We start from the raw sequence: 20,132 nt of genomic DNA, 5'->3' as shown, positions 1-20,132 counted from the left end.
TCATACATAAAATACTATTAATCATGATACACCTGCACGTTATCACAATAAAATATCTAATCTCGCAGATCTTCTCTGTCCTAACAGAAAAATATATGAGAAAAATAAAATAAAAAATACAAAATAAAAATGAAAACAAAAATAAAAAATATAAAGAAATCAATAGAATGAAATATAAATAAAATTAAATAAAATTAAAAAATAAAAATAAAATGAAAAATAAAATAAAAAGTGAAAATGAAATGAAAATAATAATGAAAAATTAAAATAAAAATAAAGAAAAAATAAAGAAGAAGTAAATAAAGAAAAATTAAAAAAATATAAAAATAAAAATAAATATGCACGTAAACAGGAAATAAATAATAAACATTAATCAAAATGCCCTTGAGATAAAATGTAGGAACAGACTGGTCTACTGTGCTCTAAATACCTAAAATGATCACAGTATGCGTATCCAAAAGGAGAACAAAACCCATACACATTTATATACATACATGTTGTATTCACGCAATTTGTTCTCATAAAAAGAAATAAATATACTGCTCCTAAAATATTCTAAAATATGCTAAACTAAAAACCGACTCAACACTTCTTCAGTGTATTAAAATTAGACATCAGTAGTCACTGATGAAACAGTTAACATCCACCTCTATGTTTAAGCCGTGGGGACTCAAAGTGTTAGTACGAAAAATCCACTCAGTTTCACGTTTTGATATAGCACGAACTAAATTACTGCCCCTCCAATTAGGAACAACCTTATCTATACCCCAAAATTTAAGGCCTGTTGGGTCCTTGTCATGTTTTAGTCTAAAATGCAGAGAAACACTGTGATCTCTATAACCAATAGAGATATTGTAAATATGTTCTGCCACCCTAGTACATAGCTTTCTTTTCGTTCGTCCTACATACATCAGCCCACATGGGCACTGAAGAACATATACCACATGTGTAGTTACACACGTGATAAATTGATCAATTTTAAAATTTTGTCCATTCCCAGTAGAAGTGAACTGGTCAATCCCCCGCATATGGTTATGTACCGATTTACAGGCCCTACACCTTCGGCAGGCAAAAAAGCCAGCTCTGTCCCAAAACATAAGAGGCCTAGAGGGAGGATCTAAAACCTTTTTAACAATTTTATCCCCAAAAGAGAAATTGCGCCTATATATAAACCTAGGATTCTCAGGAATTACCTCCCTGAGCGTCCTATCTAATTTAAGGATGCTCCAGTGTTTCTGGATAATCCCCTCTACCTCTTTGTATTGACCATGTAGGGTGCTGATAAAACCCCATTCATGAGTACTCCCCATTATCCTTTCTTTTGGTTGTAAACATTGCTCCTGAGATACCTGAAGCACCTGATGTAATTCCTGATCCAGAATCTCAAACGAGTATCCTTTTTCCACAAATTTAACCCTGACCTGGGATGCCTGTACCAAATAATCATCATCAGAGGTGCAGTTTCTTCTAACGCGGAGAAACTGTCCCTTCGGTATCCCACGTAGCCAAAGCGGATGATGTCCACTATGAATAGGAATAAAACTATTTCTATCCGTTGGCTTGAAAAACACTTTTGTGGACAAGTTAGTCGCCTCTATCATTACCATTACATCCAAAAAATGGATTGACTTTTTACTCCAACTGAAATCAAATTTTATGTTATTATTATTGTTGTTCAGACCATCGGAAAAACATTTCAAAGATTCTTCTGTGCCCTGCCAAATAAAGAACAAATCATCTATATACCTCTGGTAAAAGAGTAATTCACATCTCCGGTTCGCAAAGATGCGTATATCCTCCCATTGACTCATGAATAAATTAGCCAAACTTGGCGCAAACTTTGAACCCATCGCGACTCCTTTCCTTTGGTTATAGAATTTACCATCATACCAAAAGTAGTTGTGCGAAAGGCAAAATTCTAAAGCCATTCCCAAAAACTTATTTTGGCTGTAAGGCAGGTCGTCTCTCTGAGAGAATGCCCAGTTGAGAGCCAACAGGGCATCCTCATGTTGTATAATCGTATAGAGAGACGACACATCTGCCGTTACTAGAAAAATTTCAGCGTCCTCAGGAAACTCCACCTCCCTTAACAACTTTAGGAAACTAGTGGTGTCCTTCAAATAGGCACGAGTAGTCACCACACTCATCTGTAAGAAGTGGTCTAAATTTTGTCCAATCCTCGCAGTCACTGAATTTATTCCATTAACTATTGGCCTGGCCGGGGGTTCTGTCTGACTTTTATGGATCTTAGGTAACGTATAGATATTGGGAATTCTATTATAACTGGGTAACAAGAACAGTTGTTCCTTTTTTGCCAAAACCCGCATATAATACCCAGAATCCACCAGGTTAGCCAGATCGTCCCGGTATGATTTCGTAGGGTCTTGAGTGTGGTAAAACTGCTTATCAAGCAGCACTACACCCCCCCCCCCCCTTTGTCTGCTGGCCAAACGATTACATCCTTTCTTTCCTCTAGGGCTCTAATCCCCTCTTTAATATATTTAGGACAAGGATTTTTCTTTAATGGAAGGTCATTCAGGTCCCTCAGAACTGCTTGCTTAAAAACCTCCACTTGATGATTAGAAGGTAATGGTGGATTAAACAATGACTTATTACGAAGATCACTATTAATGCCTATTGTTCCCTTGTTCATACTGTTCTTTATCATACTGCTATTTGAAAGCATATATTTCTTAATGTTAATCTTCCGTACATATTTCTGTACGTCAATATAGACGTTAAATTTGTTCAAAGGTTGGCGTACCGAACGTTTTAAACCTGCATTTAAGATGTTCTTTTCTTTCTGGGATAGAATTGCTTGGGTCAAATTATAAATACCTGTCATTCCGTCTCCCCGCGTCTTTTTTTGTTTGAGGCGTTTGCCGGCTCTACACCCTCTTTTACGATGGTTTTTAGTTGCCTGATCGGACTGTATGGTATTCCCCAATCCTGGGGCTGTTTCCAATCCTGACTGTTCTGCGTGGTTGGAGGATAAAAGGGTCGACTTCTCCATGGACGTCCACTTCTTGGTCTCCCCCTCCAATGTCCTCTCCCGCCTCTCCCTAAAAAAGGGGGCATCTGAATATTGCGGGGTGAGGATGATCTCGATAAAGGAGCAAAACGGTTGTGTGTATCAACCTGGTATGCCTCTTGTTGGTTATATACCGGGTGAGTTTCCTTATATCCCTTATTTTTCCCCAAAACATTGGACTGTTTGTGTGCCTGGTTTTTCTGGGGTTTCTTACTCAAAAAATTATATTTTTTTGGTACAACTACCTCAGTCACCTTAGGAATATTACTAGAGGTTTTTGGTGCATTTGATAATGGTTGAGTAGCTTTTTAATCAATAAAGCAGTTTGCACTATGGAATCTATTTTTTGTTGTTCCCTTATGTGAACCTGCTGCTGTAAGTGAAGTATAAAAACCAGGAAATCTTTTACCGTTGGGAGATTAAGGAATCTGAGACTGTGAACCTGTTGATTATTGATGAGACAAGAAGATTCCACAGACCAGTGAAATTTTAATTATTCGTAACGAAGTGCCTGTTAACCCTCAATGTTCTGGTGAGTGTATTACCTTAAGGGGTGTCACCGGCTGTCAAGCTCTTTACGCACTGGTGGTTTTATCTTGGAGATGGATTTTCCTTTCTGGTTTTCCAACGTGTGAATGTGACACCTGAAATCTCATCCTCATATGCGTGGGATTTTTTAAGGACATTTCTGTGGTTTGCTTTGTAATCACATAATTATCACCCTCTTAAAGTTATTATTTTGTTGTTTTTAGCGCTGTCAATATAGTATATATGGGACAATTGGTTAGTGAATGCTATATACTATATATTTCTGTTACCGGTAAGTCTAACTCTAGTTTTCTACCACCTGGACATTTTATATCTGATGATTTGATTGGAGGACAGACTTTTACATGTTGATAATAATGTGATAACATCCTCAAACTTTGGAACCTTAAACAGAGTGATAATGAGGGAGGAGTCAATAACCCAATGATGGGGGTCTTCAGGATCAGTCCAGTCTTCATCTTGGTTATTCTCCCCCCATCCTCACTCTCTGACCTCTGGTGGGGCTCAGCCCCGCTGTTATTCATGACTAAATCATGAACTAAATAAGGAAGTGCAGGACTTCTTGTGTTGGGAAGATGGCAATGAGTGATAGAGGGGGAGGGGACACTCGTCCTATAATCCCCTCATCACTGTCACTCCTATAAAAGACAGTTCTCGTTGTTTCCTCACTCTCTGACTAAGGTCCATGAATAAAGAAATGATCTGGTAGGAGATCAGAGGACCCATTTACTAGTTACCTTGAGGGGGGAATTGTAAGATCCTCAGAGACAAAGCTGCCTGATGTGGGCGGAGTCCTGGTTTAGGGGAACCAATCAGCTCCTGTCTAGTAATAATCTTTGTATTTCTATTTTAGTAGATGGACGGGAGATGAGGAAAACCTCAGAGGATTGTCTCACTTTGTCTCCAGACTGTAAAGTAGAAGATGAGGACATCACACAGTATAGTCCAGGAGAAAACCCGGCTACCTCAAATGTCCATCCGGCACCACACAGTGTAGATGGACCATCGTATTCCTCTTATCCTGAGGAACCTCAGACTGTGAGGGACGGTGCCGTCCTTCCAACAGATAAGAGGTTTTCCTGTACCGAGTGCGGGAAGTGTTTTGTAGAAAATTCGGAACTTGTAAAACATCAGAGATCTCACACAGGGGGGAAGCCATATGCCTGTTCTGAGTGTGGGAAATGTTTTTCAAATAAGTCCAATCTTTACACACATCAGAGATCTCACACGGGGGAGAAGCCATATTCCTGTCCTGAATGTGGGAAATGTTTTTCAGTGAAGTCCAGTCTTCACACACATCAGACATTACACACAGGGGAGAAGCCTTATTCCTGTCCTGAGTGTGGGAAATGTTTTTTAAGGAAGTCCAATCTTTTCACACATCAGAGCTACCACACAGGGAAGAAGCCATATTCCTGTCCTGAGTGCGGGAAATGTTTTTCACAGAAGTCTGATCTTTACACACATCAGAGATCTCACACGGGAGAGAAACCGTATTCCTGTTCTGAGTGCGGGAAATGTTTTTCAAAGAAGTCTGATCTTTACAAACATCAGAGATTTCACACAGGGGAAAAACCATATTGCTGTTCTGAATGCGGGAAATGTTTTTCAGAAACATCCAGTCTTTACAAACATCAGAGATCTCACACAGGTGAGAAGCCGTATTCCTGTCCTGAGTGTGGGAAATGTTTTTCACAGAAGTCTGATCTTTACAAACATCAGAGATCTCACACGGGGGAAAAGCCATATTCCTGTCCTGAGTGCGGGAAATGTTTTTCAGTGATGTCCCATGTTTACAGACATCAGAGATCTCACACAAACAAGAAGCTGCCGTATTCCTGTCCTGATTGCGGGAAATGTTTTTCACGGAAGTCCAGTCTTTCCAAACATCAGAGATTGCACATGGGGCAGAAGCCATATTCCTGTCCTAAGTGAGGCAATTGTTCCCCTCTGAAGTCCTGTCTTCCTGTACATCGGGGATCCCACACAACCCTCGAAGTGTATTAGTGCCTTGAGTGCGGGAAATGTCTTCTATATGAATGTTGCTGGACATCACAGTTCTCATGTGGGGAAGAAGCACACCCTGATATACACCTCAGATATACTCCATGGCTGATCTTCATCATGGAAGAAACAGTTGATAAGGAGATCAGAGATCACCAAAGACACGGATGAAGTGTTGTACCGTGTTGGCCATTGATAGCAGTATAAAAATAAAAATGGAGTCATTACCATTGGCTGAGTACATTTTGTGGTGTAAGCTTTCACAATCACCTCGAGTTCTGTTTAGTTGAATGAATGTGAGCAGCATTCGTCCAGCCTTGATGAATATTGGATTTATTTTATTTTATACACTGATTTCCTTGGCTCCATCTAGTGGTCATAATACAGTATTGTGCTATGGGGGGTGTTCAAGTCAACCGAGACTTTTCATTTTACAGGTATAATAAGGGATACTAGTGTGGCGGTACTACATGCAGTAGTAAGTGTGTAATATTACTGATGGGCAGCGTACATTTCACAGCCAGTCCAGGGACTGGGACGGAGGGGCGAAAGACCAGTTTTGGGAGAAAGCCATCGTACCTGCATTGTTGCTTTTTGAGTGAAGTGGCTGCAAATATCCGGCAGATGGCAAGCACACATGACCTCATAAGTTTATGAATTACATTTTTCTGGTAAGCAGATGGTATGTGCTCTGTCTTGGTGATCTGACACTGAGGTCGGTGCGAACAGCTTGCAGTGCATCCATACAAGTTTATCACGCCACAATTTTATTGGACTTTTTATATGAAATGTATGTTTTATGCATATTATTTATTGCACTAGCACTTTGGAATGTACATTCATTATTCTTGGTATCTGTCACATTGCTCTTTATTGTGGTTCTGCAAACTCTAGTGTAAAGAGGAACTCTGATATAAAGTGAGCTTTGTCACCAGGGCCCCCTTACATCAGAGTTGCCAGTGTTGCCCCTTTTCATCAAAGTTCCCCATTACAGTATAAACAGGGACTCTGTGGAAACTGATGAAAGGGCTTAGTCCATGGGTGCCCAACCAGTGGCCCGGGAGCCACATGTGGCCCACGGAGCCCTCTGATGTGGCCGGCAACCTCCTGCTCTGTGATGGAATAGAATACTGTTATTAATAGTACGTTTATTACTAAAATCACAGTGTATATATGGTATGGGCATATCTGTTCTGCAGTGGTTACTGGGCTGCTTTCAAACTGACCCGCAGGTGCAGAGCAGTGTGAGGGTTACCTGCACTGAGCCATAGGCCCCTTTCACACGGTCAGTCCGACCCAATTGGACCCTCCGTTCACCTCTAAAGAGTAGCAGATGTAAATGAACTTGTGTCCGTTTACAAACGCCTACCTTCAATCCAACCCGGGAAAAAAAAAAGGAAATAGAGTGGGCTGGCATGCACCCGCTACACTCATTGCCTGGCATGCACCCGCTATGCTCATTGCGGCCTGCGGCCAGTTACCAAGTCGCTTAGGTGGCCCTTGCTCTTCAAAAGGTAGGGCACCCCTGGCTTAGTCCCAACCTCCCGGCAGAGCTGCTGTCTGAGCTCAGGGTGGTGGAAGGATAGTGGGGGTGGGGGGCACAAAAATGCACCTTCGCCTATGTATGGAGAAGGTGACCATAGAGACATGGAAATTCAGCTGGTTCAGCAGGGATCAGTCACATTTCCATCCATGTGTGGTCACTGCCAGATAAAAGTCACTCCATCAGCGGCTGCAGCCAATATCTTCATCACTGATCTGTGTATTCTGAGAGCGGAGGAGCGCCCCCCATTGTCAGAATACAATAGTGCAGCGGGGAGGATTCCCCCATCCCGCTCCAATGTGTGGATGGGGGAATCACTTCCGTTTTAGTCACTCAGCCCCCTGGCTGAATGAAAAAGCTGAACCATGTATGGCCAGATTTGGAAGCAAAATATATTCATCATCAACTGATCCTCCCTGAAGGGTTTAATCTGTGTTTCCATGCTATATATGTGTATCATCATCTGCTGGAGATAAAAGACATCACAGTGACTATGGAGGAAGAGGACAGACATGACGGGGGGGGGGGGGGGGGGTTACTGGTTGTTAACCACTTCAATACCGGGCACTTAAACACCTTCCTGCCCAGACCAATTTTATGCTTTCAGTGCTGTCGCACTTTGAATGACAATTGCGCGGTCATGCTACACTGTACCCAAATGAGATTTTTATCATTTTTTTCCCACAAATAGAGCTTTCTTTTAGTGGTATTTGATCACCTCTACGGTTTTTATTTTTTGCTAAACAAATAAAAAAATACCGAAAATTTTGAAAAAAAAATGTTTTTTTTTGTTTCAGTTTCAAAACTTTGTAAATAAGTACATTTTCTCCTTCACTGATGGGCACTGATGGGGATACACTGATGGGCAATGATAAGGCGGCACTGATGGGCACGATGAGGTGGCACCAATGAAGTGGCACTGATGAGGTGGCATTGATGGACACTGATATGTGGCACTGATAGGCGGCACAAATTGGCACTGATAGCTGGCATGGATGGGCATGGATAGGCAGCACAGGTGGGCATGGGTAGTCGGCACAGGTGGGCATGGGTAGGCGGCACAGGTGGGCATGGATGGGCACTGATAGGTGGCATGGATGGGCACGGATGGGAACTGATAGGCGGCATTGTATTATAATATACTGTACTAATGGATGCCAATCAGTGCCAAACAATGCATGCCAATCAGTGATGCCCATTGTGGGCACTGGCATCCATTATGGGCACTGATTGGCATCCATTGTGGCACTGACTGGAGTCCCTGGTGGTCTAGGGTGGCATACCTTATCCTGGGCATCCCTGGGGGTCCAGTGTAGGCATCCTTGGGGGGGCTGTGCTGATAATAGATCAGCACAGGCCCCCCCTGTCAGAGGAGCAGCCGATCGGCTCTCCTCTACTCGCGTCTGACAGACGCGAGTGAGGAAAAGCCGATCACCGTCTCTTCCTATTTAAACTGTGATCAGCCGTGATTGGACACAGCTGATCACGTGGTAAAGAGTCTCCGTCGGAGACTCTTTACCGAGATCGTAGTTGCAGGGTGTCAGACTGACACCCCGCAACAACGATCGCCGCGATGCGCGCCCCCGGGGGCATGCAGCGGCTCATAATGAAAAATAATGATTATGAAACCACTTTGCCACCGTCATTTTGTAATAGGGTGGGCGGCAAGTGGTTAAATAGAAAATAAGATCTTATTTCCTCCTCTGCTGCAATTTCCAGCAACATCTCCTCTACTTCCTGTGTGTACCTGACATCACTTCCTGTCTCTACCTGACATCATTTCCTGTCTTTAGTAGAAACTTACTGTCTGGGTAGAAGTGAGATCCCCATCTTGTGGAGCTCTGTGGAACTGCAGCCCCAAGAAATGTCTCGTAGTGTGAACACGGCCCTGTGCTGTGTGCGTATGTACTGTATATCCTTATAGATGGGGTCATCTCCACTCCCACCAAGCAGTGTTGCCAACCACCCGTTAATATACAGGCAGCCCATAAATTTTACCCCATTTTTGGACTGCCTGTAAATGCCCATTATGGGCTGCAGCGCCTATAAAAAAAGATGGCTGCGGGCTGACCATGCAACTGCGCATGTGCCGTTCCGAAGCCTGCAGGGCTGGGGCAAAGATCGTACACGCTCATGTGCAGTAACGAAATGTCCCTGCCTGGCACCATTTTTAAAAGGAAAGCACTTGTTCTCAGCAGTGCCACAGCAGAGCAACAGTGCAGAGAGATACAGGGGGATAAGAAAAAGGGGGCACAGGACAGACTCAGGAGGACATTACTAGGGGGTGAAACCGGCCTGGCAGAGGAGGGCACTGATGTGCGCAGTGCCTGACTGGAGATGTGAAAGGGACACAGTGAAAGAAGGAGGACACTGACTGATGTGGAGACAGGTATGGTAATATTAAGGGCAGAAGAGGAGGAGAATACCTTGTCCGCAGCTTCTAAGCGTCCCCTGTTATTGTAACCTGTCCGTAGCCTTTAACCATCTGTTACTGCATCCTGTCCGTAACCTCTAACCATCTCCTGTTACTGTATCCTGTCCACAGCCTCTAACCATCTCCTCTTATTTTATCCTGTCCGCAGCCTCTAACCATCTGTTACTGTATCCTGTCCATGGCCTCTAACCATCTCCTGTTACTATATCCTGTCTGCAGCCTCTAACCATCTGTTACTGTATCCTGTCCACAGCCTCTAATCATCTCCTGTTACTGCATCCTGTCCGCAGCCTCTGACCATCTCCTGTTACTGTATCCTATCGACAGCCTCTAACCATTTGTTACTGTATCCTGTCCGCAATCTCTAACCTTCTCCTGTTACTGTATCCTGTCCACAGCCTCTAACCATCTGTTAGTGTATCCTGTCCATAGCCTCTGATCATCTCCTGTTACTGTATCCTGTCCACAGCCTTTGACTGTCTCCTGTTACTGTATCCTGTCCACAGCCTCTGATCATCTCCTGTTACTGTATCCTGTCCAGAGCCTCTAACCATCTGTTACTGTATCCTGTCTGCAACCTCTAACCATCTCCTGTTACTGTATCCTGTCCACAGCCTCTAACCATCTCCTATTACCGTATCCTGTCCACAGCCTCTAACCATCTGTTACTGTATCCTGTCTGCAGCCTCTAACCATCTCCTGTTTCTGCATCCTGTCCGCAGCCTCTGACTATCTCCTGTTACTGTATCCCGTCCACAGCCTCTAACCATCTGTTGCTGTATCCCGTCCACAGCCTCTAACCATCTCCTGTTGCTGTATCCTGGCCACAGCCTCTAACCATCTGTTAGTGTATCCTGTCCATAGCCTCTGATCATCTCCTGTTACTGTATCCTGTCCACAGCCTCTGACCATCTCCTGTTACTATATCCTGTCCACAGCCTCTGATCATCTCCTGTTACTGTATCCTGTCCACAGCCTCTGATCATCTCCTGTTACTGTATCCTGTCTACAGCCTCTGACCATCTCCTGTTACTGTATCCTGTCCACAGCCTCTAACCATCTGTTACTGTATCCTGTCCACAGCCTCTAACCATCTGTTACTGTATCCTGTCTGCAACCTCTAACCATCTGTTACGGTATCCTGTCCGCAACCTCTAACCATCTCCTGTTACTGTATCCCGTCCGCAACCTCTAACCATCTCCTGTTACTGTATCCTGTCCACAGCCTGTGTGGTTGTGGTAAATTGTACAGATCAGAATAATATTTATGAAAGATTTGGCCAATTCTGCCGCACTCCACAGATCTATGCCATGTGCAGAGCATGGATAATGGCCGCAGCTGCAGTGGCCGAAGAGGAACTCCCTGATCTCCTTTCCAGGATGGATGTCACCTGCCAGCGCTGGCGCCACCGCATGGCACAATCATTGAGGAGTCAGTGAGCCTGAAAGAGCGTCAATGTAGTGCATGACACTCAGTCCTGCTCCCCAACACTGACAGTGACACAGCATCCCGAGCAAAGGTGCCACTTCCCCTGAAAATTAACGCTGCCAGTCGCCTGTGACCTCACACACACAGAGCACTGACGATATTTATGCTATCTGGCATATGATGTCACATCAACTCCATCCTCATCGTCCCCCTGTGCCCGGCATCCCACATCCCCATCGCCTGTCACTATCGTCTCCATCCTCATCATCCCCCTGTGCCTGGAATCCCACATTCCCACCGCCTGTCACTATCATCTCCATCCTCATCACCCCCCTGTGCCTGGCATCCCACATCCCCACCGCCTGTCAATATCAACTCCATCCTCATCATCCTCCTGTACCTGACATCCCACATCCCCATCGCCTGTCACTGTAATCTCCATTCTCATCATCCCCCTGTGCCTGGCATCCCACATCCCCACTGCCTGTCACTATCATCTCCATCCTCATCATCCCATGTGCCTGGCATCCCACATCCCCACCGCCTGTCACCATCATCTCCATCCTCATCATCCCCCTGTGCCTGGCATTCCACATCCCCACCGCCTGTCACCATCATCTCCATCCTCATCATCCCCCTGTGCCTGGCATTCCACATCCCCACCGCCTGTCACCATCATCTCCATCCTCATCATCCCCCTGTGCCTGGCATCCCACCTCCTGTCACCATCATCTCCATCCTCATCATAATCCCCCTGTGCCTGGAATCCTACCACCCCACCCCCTGTAATCAACATTCCCATCATCTCCCTGTACCCCACCTCTAGTATCCTACCTCCATCATCATCCTTATCTTCATCCCCTCTGTACCCCACTGCCAGCTTCCTACAACCCCATCCATTGTCATCATCCCCCTCTGCTGACATCCTACCACCCCACTCATTGTCATTAACATCTCCATCATCCCTCTCTACCCCACCTCTGGAATCCTACCACCCTGCCTCCAGTCATTGTCATCCTCACTCCTCCTGTACCCCACCTCTGGCATCTTATCACCTTACCCCCAATTATTATAGGGGATATATGATCTCTGCCTCTCACACCAATGCTGCCACCATCACCCCAAACTGCATACAACTAACTGTACCCTAAAAGTTGCATCACACACCACAATACTGCCCTGAAACCCAGTGAGAGGTAATGATGTGCTGTAACCTCTGGCAGCCAATCAGTGAGCAGTAATATTGTGCAGTAACCTCTAGCAACCAGTCAGTACATGGTAATAAGCTGCAGTCACCTCTAGCAACCAATGAGTGAGCGGTAATGAGGGGCAGTAACCTCTAGCAACCAATCAATGAGTGGTAATATTTTGCAGTAACCTCTAGCAACCAATGGGTGAGTGGTAATGGTGTGCAGTAACCTCTAGCAACCAATCAGTGAGCGGTAGTATATATATATATATATATATATATATATATATATATATATATATATATATATATATATATATATATATGTTTAATAATATTTGATTAAAGAGTAATTGGTTAGAGAAAATTCTAGACACTGTGAATTCATAGTTCATAGGATTTAAGGCTCTTACTATATGTAATTTATACCATTAATTTCTGTCGCTTGAATTATTTTTTCCCATTTTGGGTGTGAGTGGGTCCTCATGTCTAAGATTTGCCTAAGGCCTCACAAAGCCTAGAGCCGCCTCTGCAGACAATGCACCCGGGGATGGTGATGAGAGAAAAAGATCTGCCTTCCACCTCCACACACACTGCTCCTTACCGACTCCTATTGATCTCTTTTTAAAGGAGATCACAAGCTCTTGTGGCTTAATACCCAGCCTGGGCAATTATTGCACACAGCCAAGATCCCAGCGTCTTCACAGGAGTTGTATCTCTTATGCCTTGTACACACGGTCGGAAATTCAGACGGAAAAGGTCAGATCGGATTATGTTGTCGGAAAATCTGATCGTGTTTGGGTTCTATCTGACTTTTTCCATCGGAAATTCTGACTGAAAAAGTTTGAGAGCCTGATCTAAAATTTTCCGACAACAAAATCTGATCTGACTTTTTCCGATCGTTTGCAGAGAATTCCGACGGACCAAAGCTATTGGCTACTAGCCTCTACGTAGTCCCGTCGTACGCAACGAACGTCACCTCGTTCTGAACGATCGGATTTTCCGACAACTTTGTCTGACCGTGTGTATGCAACACAAGTTTCGGCCAAGATCCGTCGGAAAAAATCAGACGGATTTTGTGGTTGGAATGTCCGACCGTGTGTACAGGGCATAACAGTTAAGTTTTGCCTGATGTTTGCCATAAAAATGATAAAAGCTTACATAGCGTAAAACCATTTAATATTTATTTCATTAAAAATAGAAAGTATTGCACCTTTGCCGCCAGGTGTCCACCACCGAGGCCAGGTACCACGTATATCCATGTGATGGTCTGATTGGCCGTGAGGTGGTTGTCAAGAATCCGTGATTGTGCCTGCTGTCTTTTGGAGTCAAGCTGTGATCCATTTCATGCATTCCTTGATATTCTGTTATGGGGGAATCATGGTGATTCGGTAATGCCGCGTACACATGATTGGAATTCTCGTCGGAAAAAGCTCTGATGGTTTTCCTGACGGAATTCCAACGGAATTCCGCTCAAGCTGTCTTGCCTACACACGGTCACACCAAATTCTGATCGCTTATAACTCTGTGACGTACAACACGTATGATGGGACTAGAAAAAGGAAGTTCAGTAGCCAATAGCTTCTGTCTCGTAGTTGAATCTGAGCATGCGCGATTTTTGGCATGTCGGAATTGCATACACACGATCGGAATTTCCGCTATCAATTTTGGAAAAATTCGGACAGCTAAATTCCGATGGAGCATACACACGGTCGCATTTTCAGATGAAAAGCTCTCATCTGTCTTTTTCTGTCCGGAATTCCGATCGTGTGTGTATGCGGCATAAGAGTTTATTCCTACTGGTTTGGTGGTGGATTCAACACAGTTTCCTGCTCATAGAATTTGAAGACGGCTTTTTCACACTTATATGGACGTTTATTTTACAGTGCACTGGTGTATATTTATTTGTTCACAATATTTTGATTCTCAATCAGTTCACTTTGTGCACTTTATGGACTATATATGATTTTTTTCGGTTTTTTTCCAATAATACTCATGTTTATTTTTATTGATTCATAATTTATGAACCCAATTTTTTGGATCTCAATAATTAGTTTAATTGTGGATTTATATTAATTCTGATCCTCATCATAATTGTTCACACATTGTTATGATATGCACAGGATTCTTCTATATTTTTTTGAATAAGAGGTGGTTCATATTAGGGATGGCTGAATAGTTTGCCCGGCGGTCGTTTCGCTGCGAATTTCGGCTGTTCGCGGTCCGCCCGTTCGGCGGACTATTGGCGCAGTTCGCCCGGCGGACATCCGTGTTTTTACTGTGTAAAAGAACTTTGACCTGATGACACATCCATCATGGGGTACAGGACAGCCAATTGAGACATTACAGCACATGGACACTTGGACATTCTCCCTAACTTATAAATACACCGGATCCGGCGGCCATTTTACATTCTTTCTTCTGTCACTATAGGGAGAGGTTGCTGTGTGGAGCAGGGAGAGATAAATCGCTAGCTATTTGGTACACAAAAGTTCTTTTCAGGACTGGTATAGGTGTTAGGTGTATATAGGTTTGCTGTGCTACTGATTGTTGCAGCAGCCTGAGTGTCTTTTGTCAGTTTAGAGAAAGGGACAGGACGCTGTGTGCTGCTGTAGGGACAGCCAGATTAGTCATCATCATCATTAGCTGTTACTATCAGGTCCACAAAAGTGCTATTCCAGTAACCAGTTATTCTTCCAGCAGCCTCTGCTTTGCCAGTTTATATAGGGACAGGCAGGAAGCAGTGTGTCAGGCAGTGATGGTCAGTTTAAACAGTAGCTGTTACTATTAGTTCCACAAAGGTTCTTTTCAGGACTGGTATCAGTGGTATGGTAATAGGCTTGTACACGTATAATATTCTTTCTTCCAAATATAGAAAGAATATTATACTTGACTGCTGCCCTTCTGCTGCAGTCTGCTAATCATTCACAACTCACTTGTTCCACAAATCTCTTTATTAGGACTGGTAACTTGGTCTGTCTAGGGTGCTACAGTACATAGGGTTGAGTGAGGTACAGTCTGCTATTCTATAAGGACTGGTATCAGTCCACAATACATAGGGTTGAGGTGCACTACTGCTGACCGCTGCCCTATACTGCAGCAGTCCTTCATCGGTATAGGGACTGACGTACAGTCTGCTAATCAGTCACACACAACCTACTTGGTCCACAAAGCTCTTTATCAGGACTGGTAACTTGGTCTGTCTAGGGTGCTACAGTACATAGGGTTGAGTGAGGTACAGTCTGCTATTCTATAAGGACTGGTATCAGTCCACAATACATAGGGTTGAGGTGCACTACTGCTGACCGCTGCCCTATACTGCAGCAGTCCTTCATCGGTATAGGGACTGATGTACAGTCTGCTAATCACTCACACACAGCCTACTTGGTCCACAAAAGTCCTTATAAGGACTGGTAACTTGGTCTAGGGTGCTACAGTACATAGGGTTGAGTGAGGTACGTACAGTCTACTATTCTATAAGGACTGGTATCGGTCCACAATACATAGGGTTGAGGTGCACTACTGCTGACCGCTGCCCTATACTGCAGCAGTCCTTCATTGGTATAGGGACTGAGAGCTTTGTCACAGGGTCATTTAAAAAAATGACAGGCAGAGGAAGAGGCACGCCCTTCCGCAGGGGTGGTAGGGGTAGGGCAGGAGCAACAGGCTTGAGCCAAAGTGGGAAGTTGCAGAAGGTGCGTTCAATTACTTTAAAGGACTCACCAGACTTGGTTGAATGGCTCGCTCAGCCTTACTCTTCTGCACCCTCCTCATCCTCTCAATCTGCACCCTCTTCTTCACTCTCTGCTATGTGCACCCCCAAAGACACTACCACCAACAACACCACCACAACCACCATATACCTTCCGCTTGAGTCACAGGAATTATTTTCCGATCCATATCAAGAGGACATTTCTGATGCGCAGCCACTCTTGGTATTGGATCAGGAAGAGGAGGTAGCAACAACCGCTACTCAGCAGTCTGATGACAGTACCCAGATCAGCCCAAGGAGGAGGTTGGTCCCCGGTGTTGCTGCCTACTCCGATATCTCTACTTATAGTGGTGGGGAAGGTGACGTTGATGATGACGTGTCTAGTGATGTCACATGGGTGCCCACAAGAGAGGAAGAGGAGGGGAGTTCAGAGGGAGATATGGACCAGCAGATAGGGAGGAGAAGCAGGAATAACTTACATTGCACAGGAGGGACAAAGCAGACTGCAAATGTATCAGGAGCGAGTCATCGACCATGTACGGTCACATCTCGCGCTCCCAGGACACCGGCACATGGCTCCGCAGCGTGGGCTTTTTTTAACGTGTCCGCTGCTGACAATAGCATTGCCATCTGCAATCTTTGCAGTCAACGCATTAGCATTAGTAAGCCCAACACTCACCTAGGGACAACCGCCTTAAGAAGGCACATGGGCAGCCATCACCGAGCCGAGTGGGAGCAACGGAACACACAAAGCCACACTGCAGGCTCTCACCGTCCAGCCTCGTCTTCTACTTCTCCTCACAATTGTCCTCCACTCCACCTTCCATCACGCCAAGCTCACGTTTTTCTGCAAAAAGGCAGGCTTCCGTGGGCCTAATGTTTGAGCGTAAAAAATGATGACGCCGGATAACCCTCTTGCCCAACGGTTGACGGCTGGCTTGTCAGAACTCATAGCCCACCAACTACTGCCATATAAACTGGTGGACTCGGAGGCCTTTCACAAATTTGTGGCCATTGGAACACCACAATGGAAGGTCCCAGGAAGGAAGTATTTCTCAGAGAAGGGCATCCCAGAGCTATATGGCCATGTTCAGCGCCAAGTGAATGTATCTCTGGCACACAGTGTCGGTGCCAAGATACATCTGACCACAGACACGTGGTCTAGCAAACACGGGCAGGGAGGGTATATCACTTTTACTGCCCACTGGGTGAACCTTTTGACTGCCGTAAAGCATGTAACCCCGTGGCACCCGTGTAGATTTGGTTTTACCGCCGATTGCATGCAGGCCTGACTCTTCTTCTCCTCCTCCTCCTACTCCATCCTCCTCCCTCTCCTCCTCAGCTGACTCCTCCTTTTCCGCTGCTAGCATCTCTTCCGCTGCACCGCCCAAGCTCCCCAGAACCTATTCCACATGCCAGGTGAGACTTTGCCATGCCGTACTGCGTCTGTTGTGCCTGGAAGCCAAGAGCCACACTGGTCCGGCACTCCTTTCAGCTTTGCGTTCACAGGCAGATCAGTGGCTAACACCGCTCAATTTGACAGTTGGTAAAGTGGTGTGTGACAACGGTGCCAATCTGCTTAGCGCATTGAAACAGGGCAAAATCACGCACGTGCCATGCATGGCAAAGGTCTTAAACTTGGTCGTGCAGCGATTCGTTGTCAAATACCCTGGGGTCCAGGACATCTTGCGGCAGGCAAGGAAAATCTCGGCCCATTTCAGAAGATCTTAAACGGCCATGGCTCGCCTTGCTGACATTCAGCGGCGACACAATCTGCCGGTCAGACGTCTTATTTGCGATTGCCCGACGCGATGGAACTCAACCTTCTATATGCTTGATAGGCTGCTCCAGCAGAAACGTGCAGTTAATGTCTACCTGTATGAACTCTGCGGCAGAACCGGTTCTGGGGAGCTGGGGTTTTTTTCACCGCGCCAGTGGCTGCTCATGCGCGACGCATGCAGACTTCTGCGGCCATTTGAGGAGATCACCAAACTGGTCAGTCGCAGCCATGGCGCCATCAGTGACATGGTACCTTATGCCTTCTTTATGGAGCGTGCATTGCATCGTGTCATTGATCAAGCTGTGGAGGAGCAGGAGCAGGAAGATGAGGAAGTCGCAATGCTGGATGAATTCCCAGGGGGGGCTACTCTATCTGAGACAAGTGAACAACAGGAGTCTGAAGAGGAGTCAGAGGAGGATGGTGCCGGGGCGGATGAGGAGGAGCAAGAAGAGCATGCTTTAAACCTTTCTGGGATCCCTGTTGTTCGTGAATGGGGAGAGGAGAATGAAGAGGGCGACATTATCCTGGTTGATGAGCAGCCAGGCCACCACACCGCTTCCACTTTAGTGCAAATGGGGGCCTTCATGCTCCAGTGTTTTAATAGGGACCCCCGTATAAAAAGCATAAGGGTCAAGGACCAGTACTGGGTGGCAACGTACTTAGACCCCCGGTACAAACACAAAATGGCGGAAATGTTACCGCCGTCGCAGAGGGCTGTCAGAATGCAGCACTTCCAGGCCTTGCTTCGAGAAATGCTGCATTCTGCTTTTGCGTGCGCTAGCAGAAGAGCAATTTCCACTCCCAGAGAAGGAGTTGCGGGTACCAATCCAACAGCGCCTGCAAGAAGAGGCCGGTTTGAAGATGTGTTGGTGACTTCGGATATGAGGTCATTCTTTCAGTCGACCCATCGACAGGTGTCATCCGGATCCAGCATCAGGGAATGCCTAGACCGTCAGGTGTCCGACTACATCGGGTTAACGGCCGATGTGGACGCTCTGAGGAGTGATGAACCCCTGGACTACTGGGTGGGCAGGCTTGACCTCTGGCCAGAGCTTGCCCAATTTGCAATGGAACTGTTGGCTTGCCCCTCATCCAGTGTCCTGTCTGAAAGGACGTTCAGCGCAGCAGGGGGGATCGTGACCGATAAGCGTACTCGCCTAGCTCACGACAGTGTTAACTACCTCACATTTCTAAAAATGAATGAGGCATGGATCTCGGAGGAATTCAACACATGTGACCAGTAGACCATGTATAGGTCTATAAACAATTTTTTTTATCAAGCACACAGACCTTCTTTCTTCATTTGGCTCACTTCCTTGTCCAAAAAAAGCACACCGTACTATATGCCCGTACCCTCCTCTTTGAAGAGGTTGAGCGATGTCATATTTCTACTGGGGCTGCTTATTATGAGGGGCTCCCACCATCCCTGTGCTGACATCCTCCTGGGGCTGTACCTCTGCTGTGCATATTTTGAGGTTCTCCCACCATCCCTGTGCTATGCTCATTATGAGGGGCTCCCATCATCCCTGTGCTGTGCTGACTTCCTTCTGGGGCTGCTTACGGTGCAGGTGTCAGTGCTGTATATCACGGTGATGATGTCAGTGCTCTCTGTCACGGTGCTGCTGTCAGTGCTGTATATCACGGTGCTGGTGTTAGTGCTTTATGTCACGCTGCTGATGTCAGTGCTCTCTATCACGGTGCTGCTGTCAGTGCTGTATATCACGGTGCTGGTGTGAGTGCTTTATGTCAGGCTGCTGATGTCAGTGCTCTGTATCACGGTGCTGCTGTCAGATGACTCTATCACGGTGCAGGTGTCATTGCTGTATGTCACGCTGCTGGCGATCATCTCCTGCACCCTCTTCTTTGCCTACCCTGGTCCCTGACCTTCCCTCTCCTCCATTGCCTTCATGCGCTCCACAGTCCTGAATTGTCACAACAATTTTCCATATAAAAAAAGAATGCTTGTAGTTGTCGATCCCAGATTCACCTCATACATGTGTTATGTCATTGGCCATGTGGTGGGACTATGTTTGCACAGCTAATAATTATTTTGTGGCTGCAAATTTGACCTATAGGTTTGCGAAGTTCGCCTCCCATTGAAGTCAATGGGGCCCGCCGCGAACGTTCCGGTTCGCAAACTATCGGCCGCGTTCGCGGTCCGCGAAACGTCCCGTCGGAAGTTCGTCCATCACTATACATCATCTTTGATTCTATATTAATAGAATCATATGGGTAGCGTGATTCTAATTTTCTTAAAATTTTTGTATTAATGTTATACGTGAGAATTGCGGCTCCCGATTGAATGGTTGGAAATAAGCTCTCCAGCCAGTTATTTAGTTTTTTCTTAGCACGGTTTCTTTTATCCTTTTTCCAAATACACTGGAGCCCCTCAAACTGCCTGGTTGAGAATCCTGGACCCATACACTGGTGAGGTACTACACTACCACAATACCCATTCCCT

At 45.6% G+C, this 20,132-nt stretch overlaps 1 protein-coding gene across 1 annotated transcript in view; it reads left to right on the top strand.

Annotated features, from left to right (window-relative positions):
- The window catches only part of LOC143986893 (uncharacterized), a 74,014-nt gene extending 68,200 nt beyond the window's left edge, over positions 1–5,814 (top strand). The window contains 1 exon segment of the mRNA XM_077485299.1: positions 4,434–5,814. Within this exon segment, the coding sequence (XP_077341425.1) occupies positions 4,434–5,587 (1,154 nt within the window). The 3' untranslated portion in view covers positions 5,588–5,814.
- The last annotated feature ends 14,318 nt before the right edge of the window (positions 5,815–20,132 follow it).

Source organism: Lithobates pipiens, unplaced genomic scaffold (assembly GCF_037356315.1).
Source record: "Lithobates pipiens isolate NorthernLeopardFrog02 unplaced genomic scaffold, aLitPip1_a1.2 Scaffold_18, whole genome shotgun sequence".
NCBI classification, from domain to species: domain Eukaryota; kingdom Metazoa; phylum Chordata; class Amphibia; order Anura; family Ranidae; genus Lithobates; species Lithobates pipiens.
The sequence above is the reverse complement of the archived record's forward strand: the minus strand, read 5'-3'. Positions and strand labels throughout refer to the sequence as shown.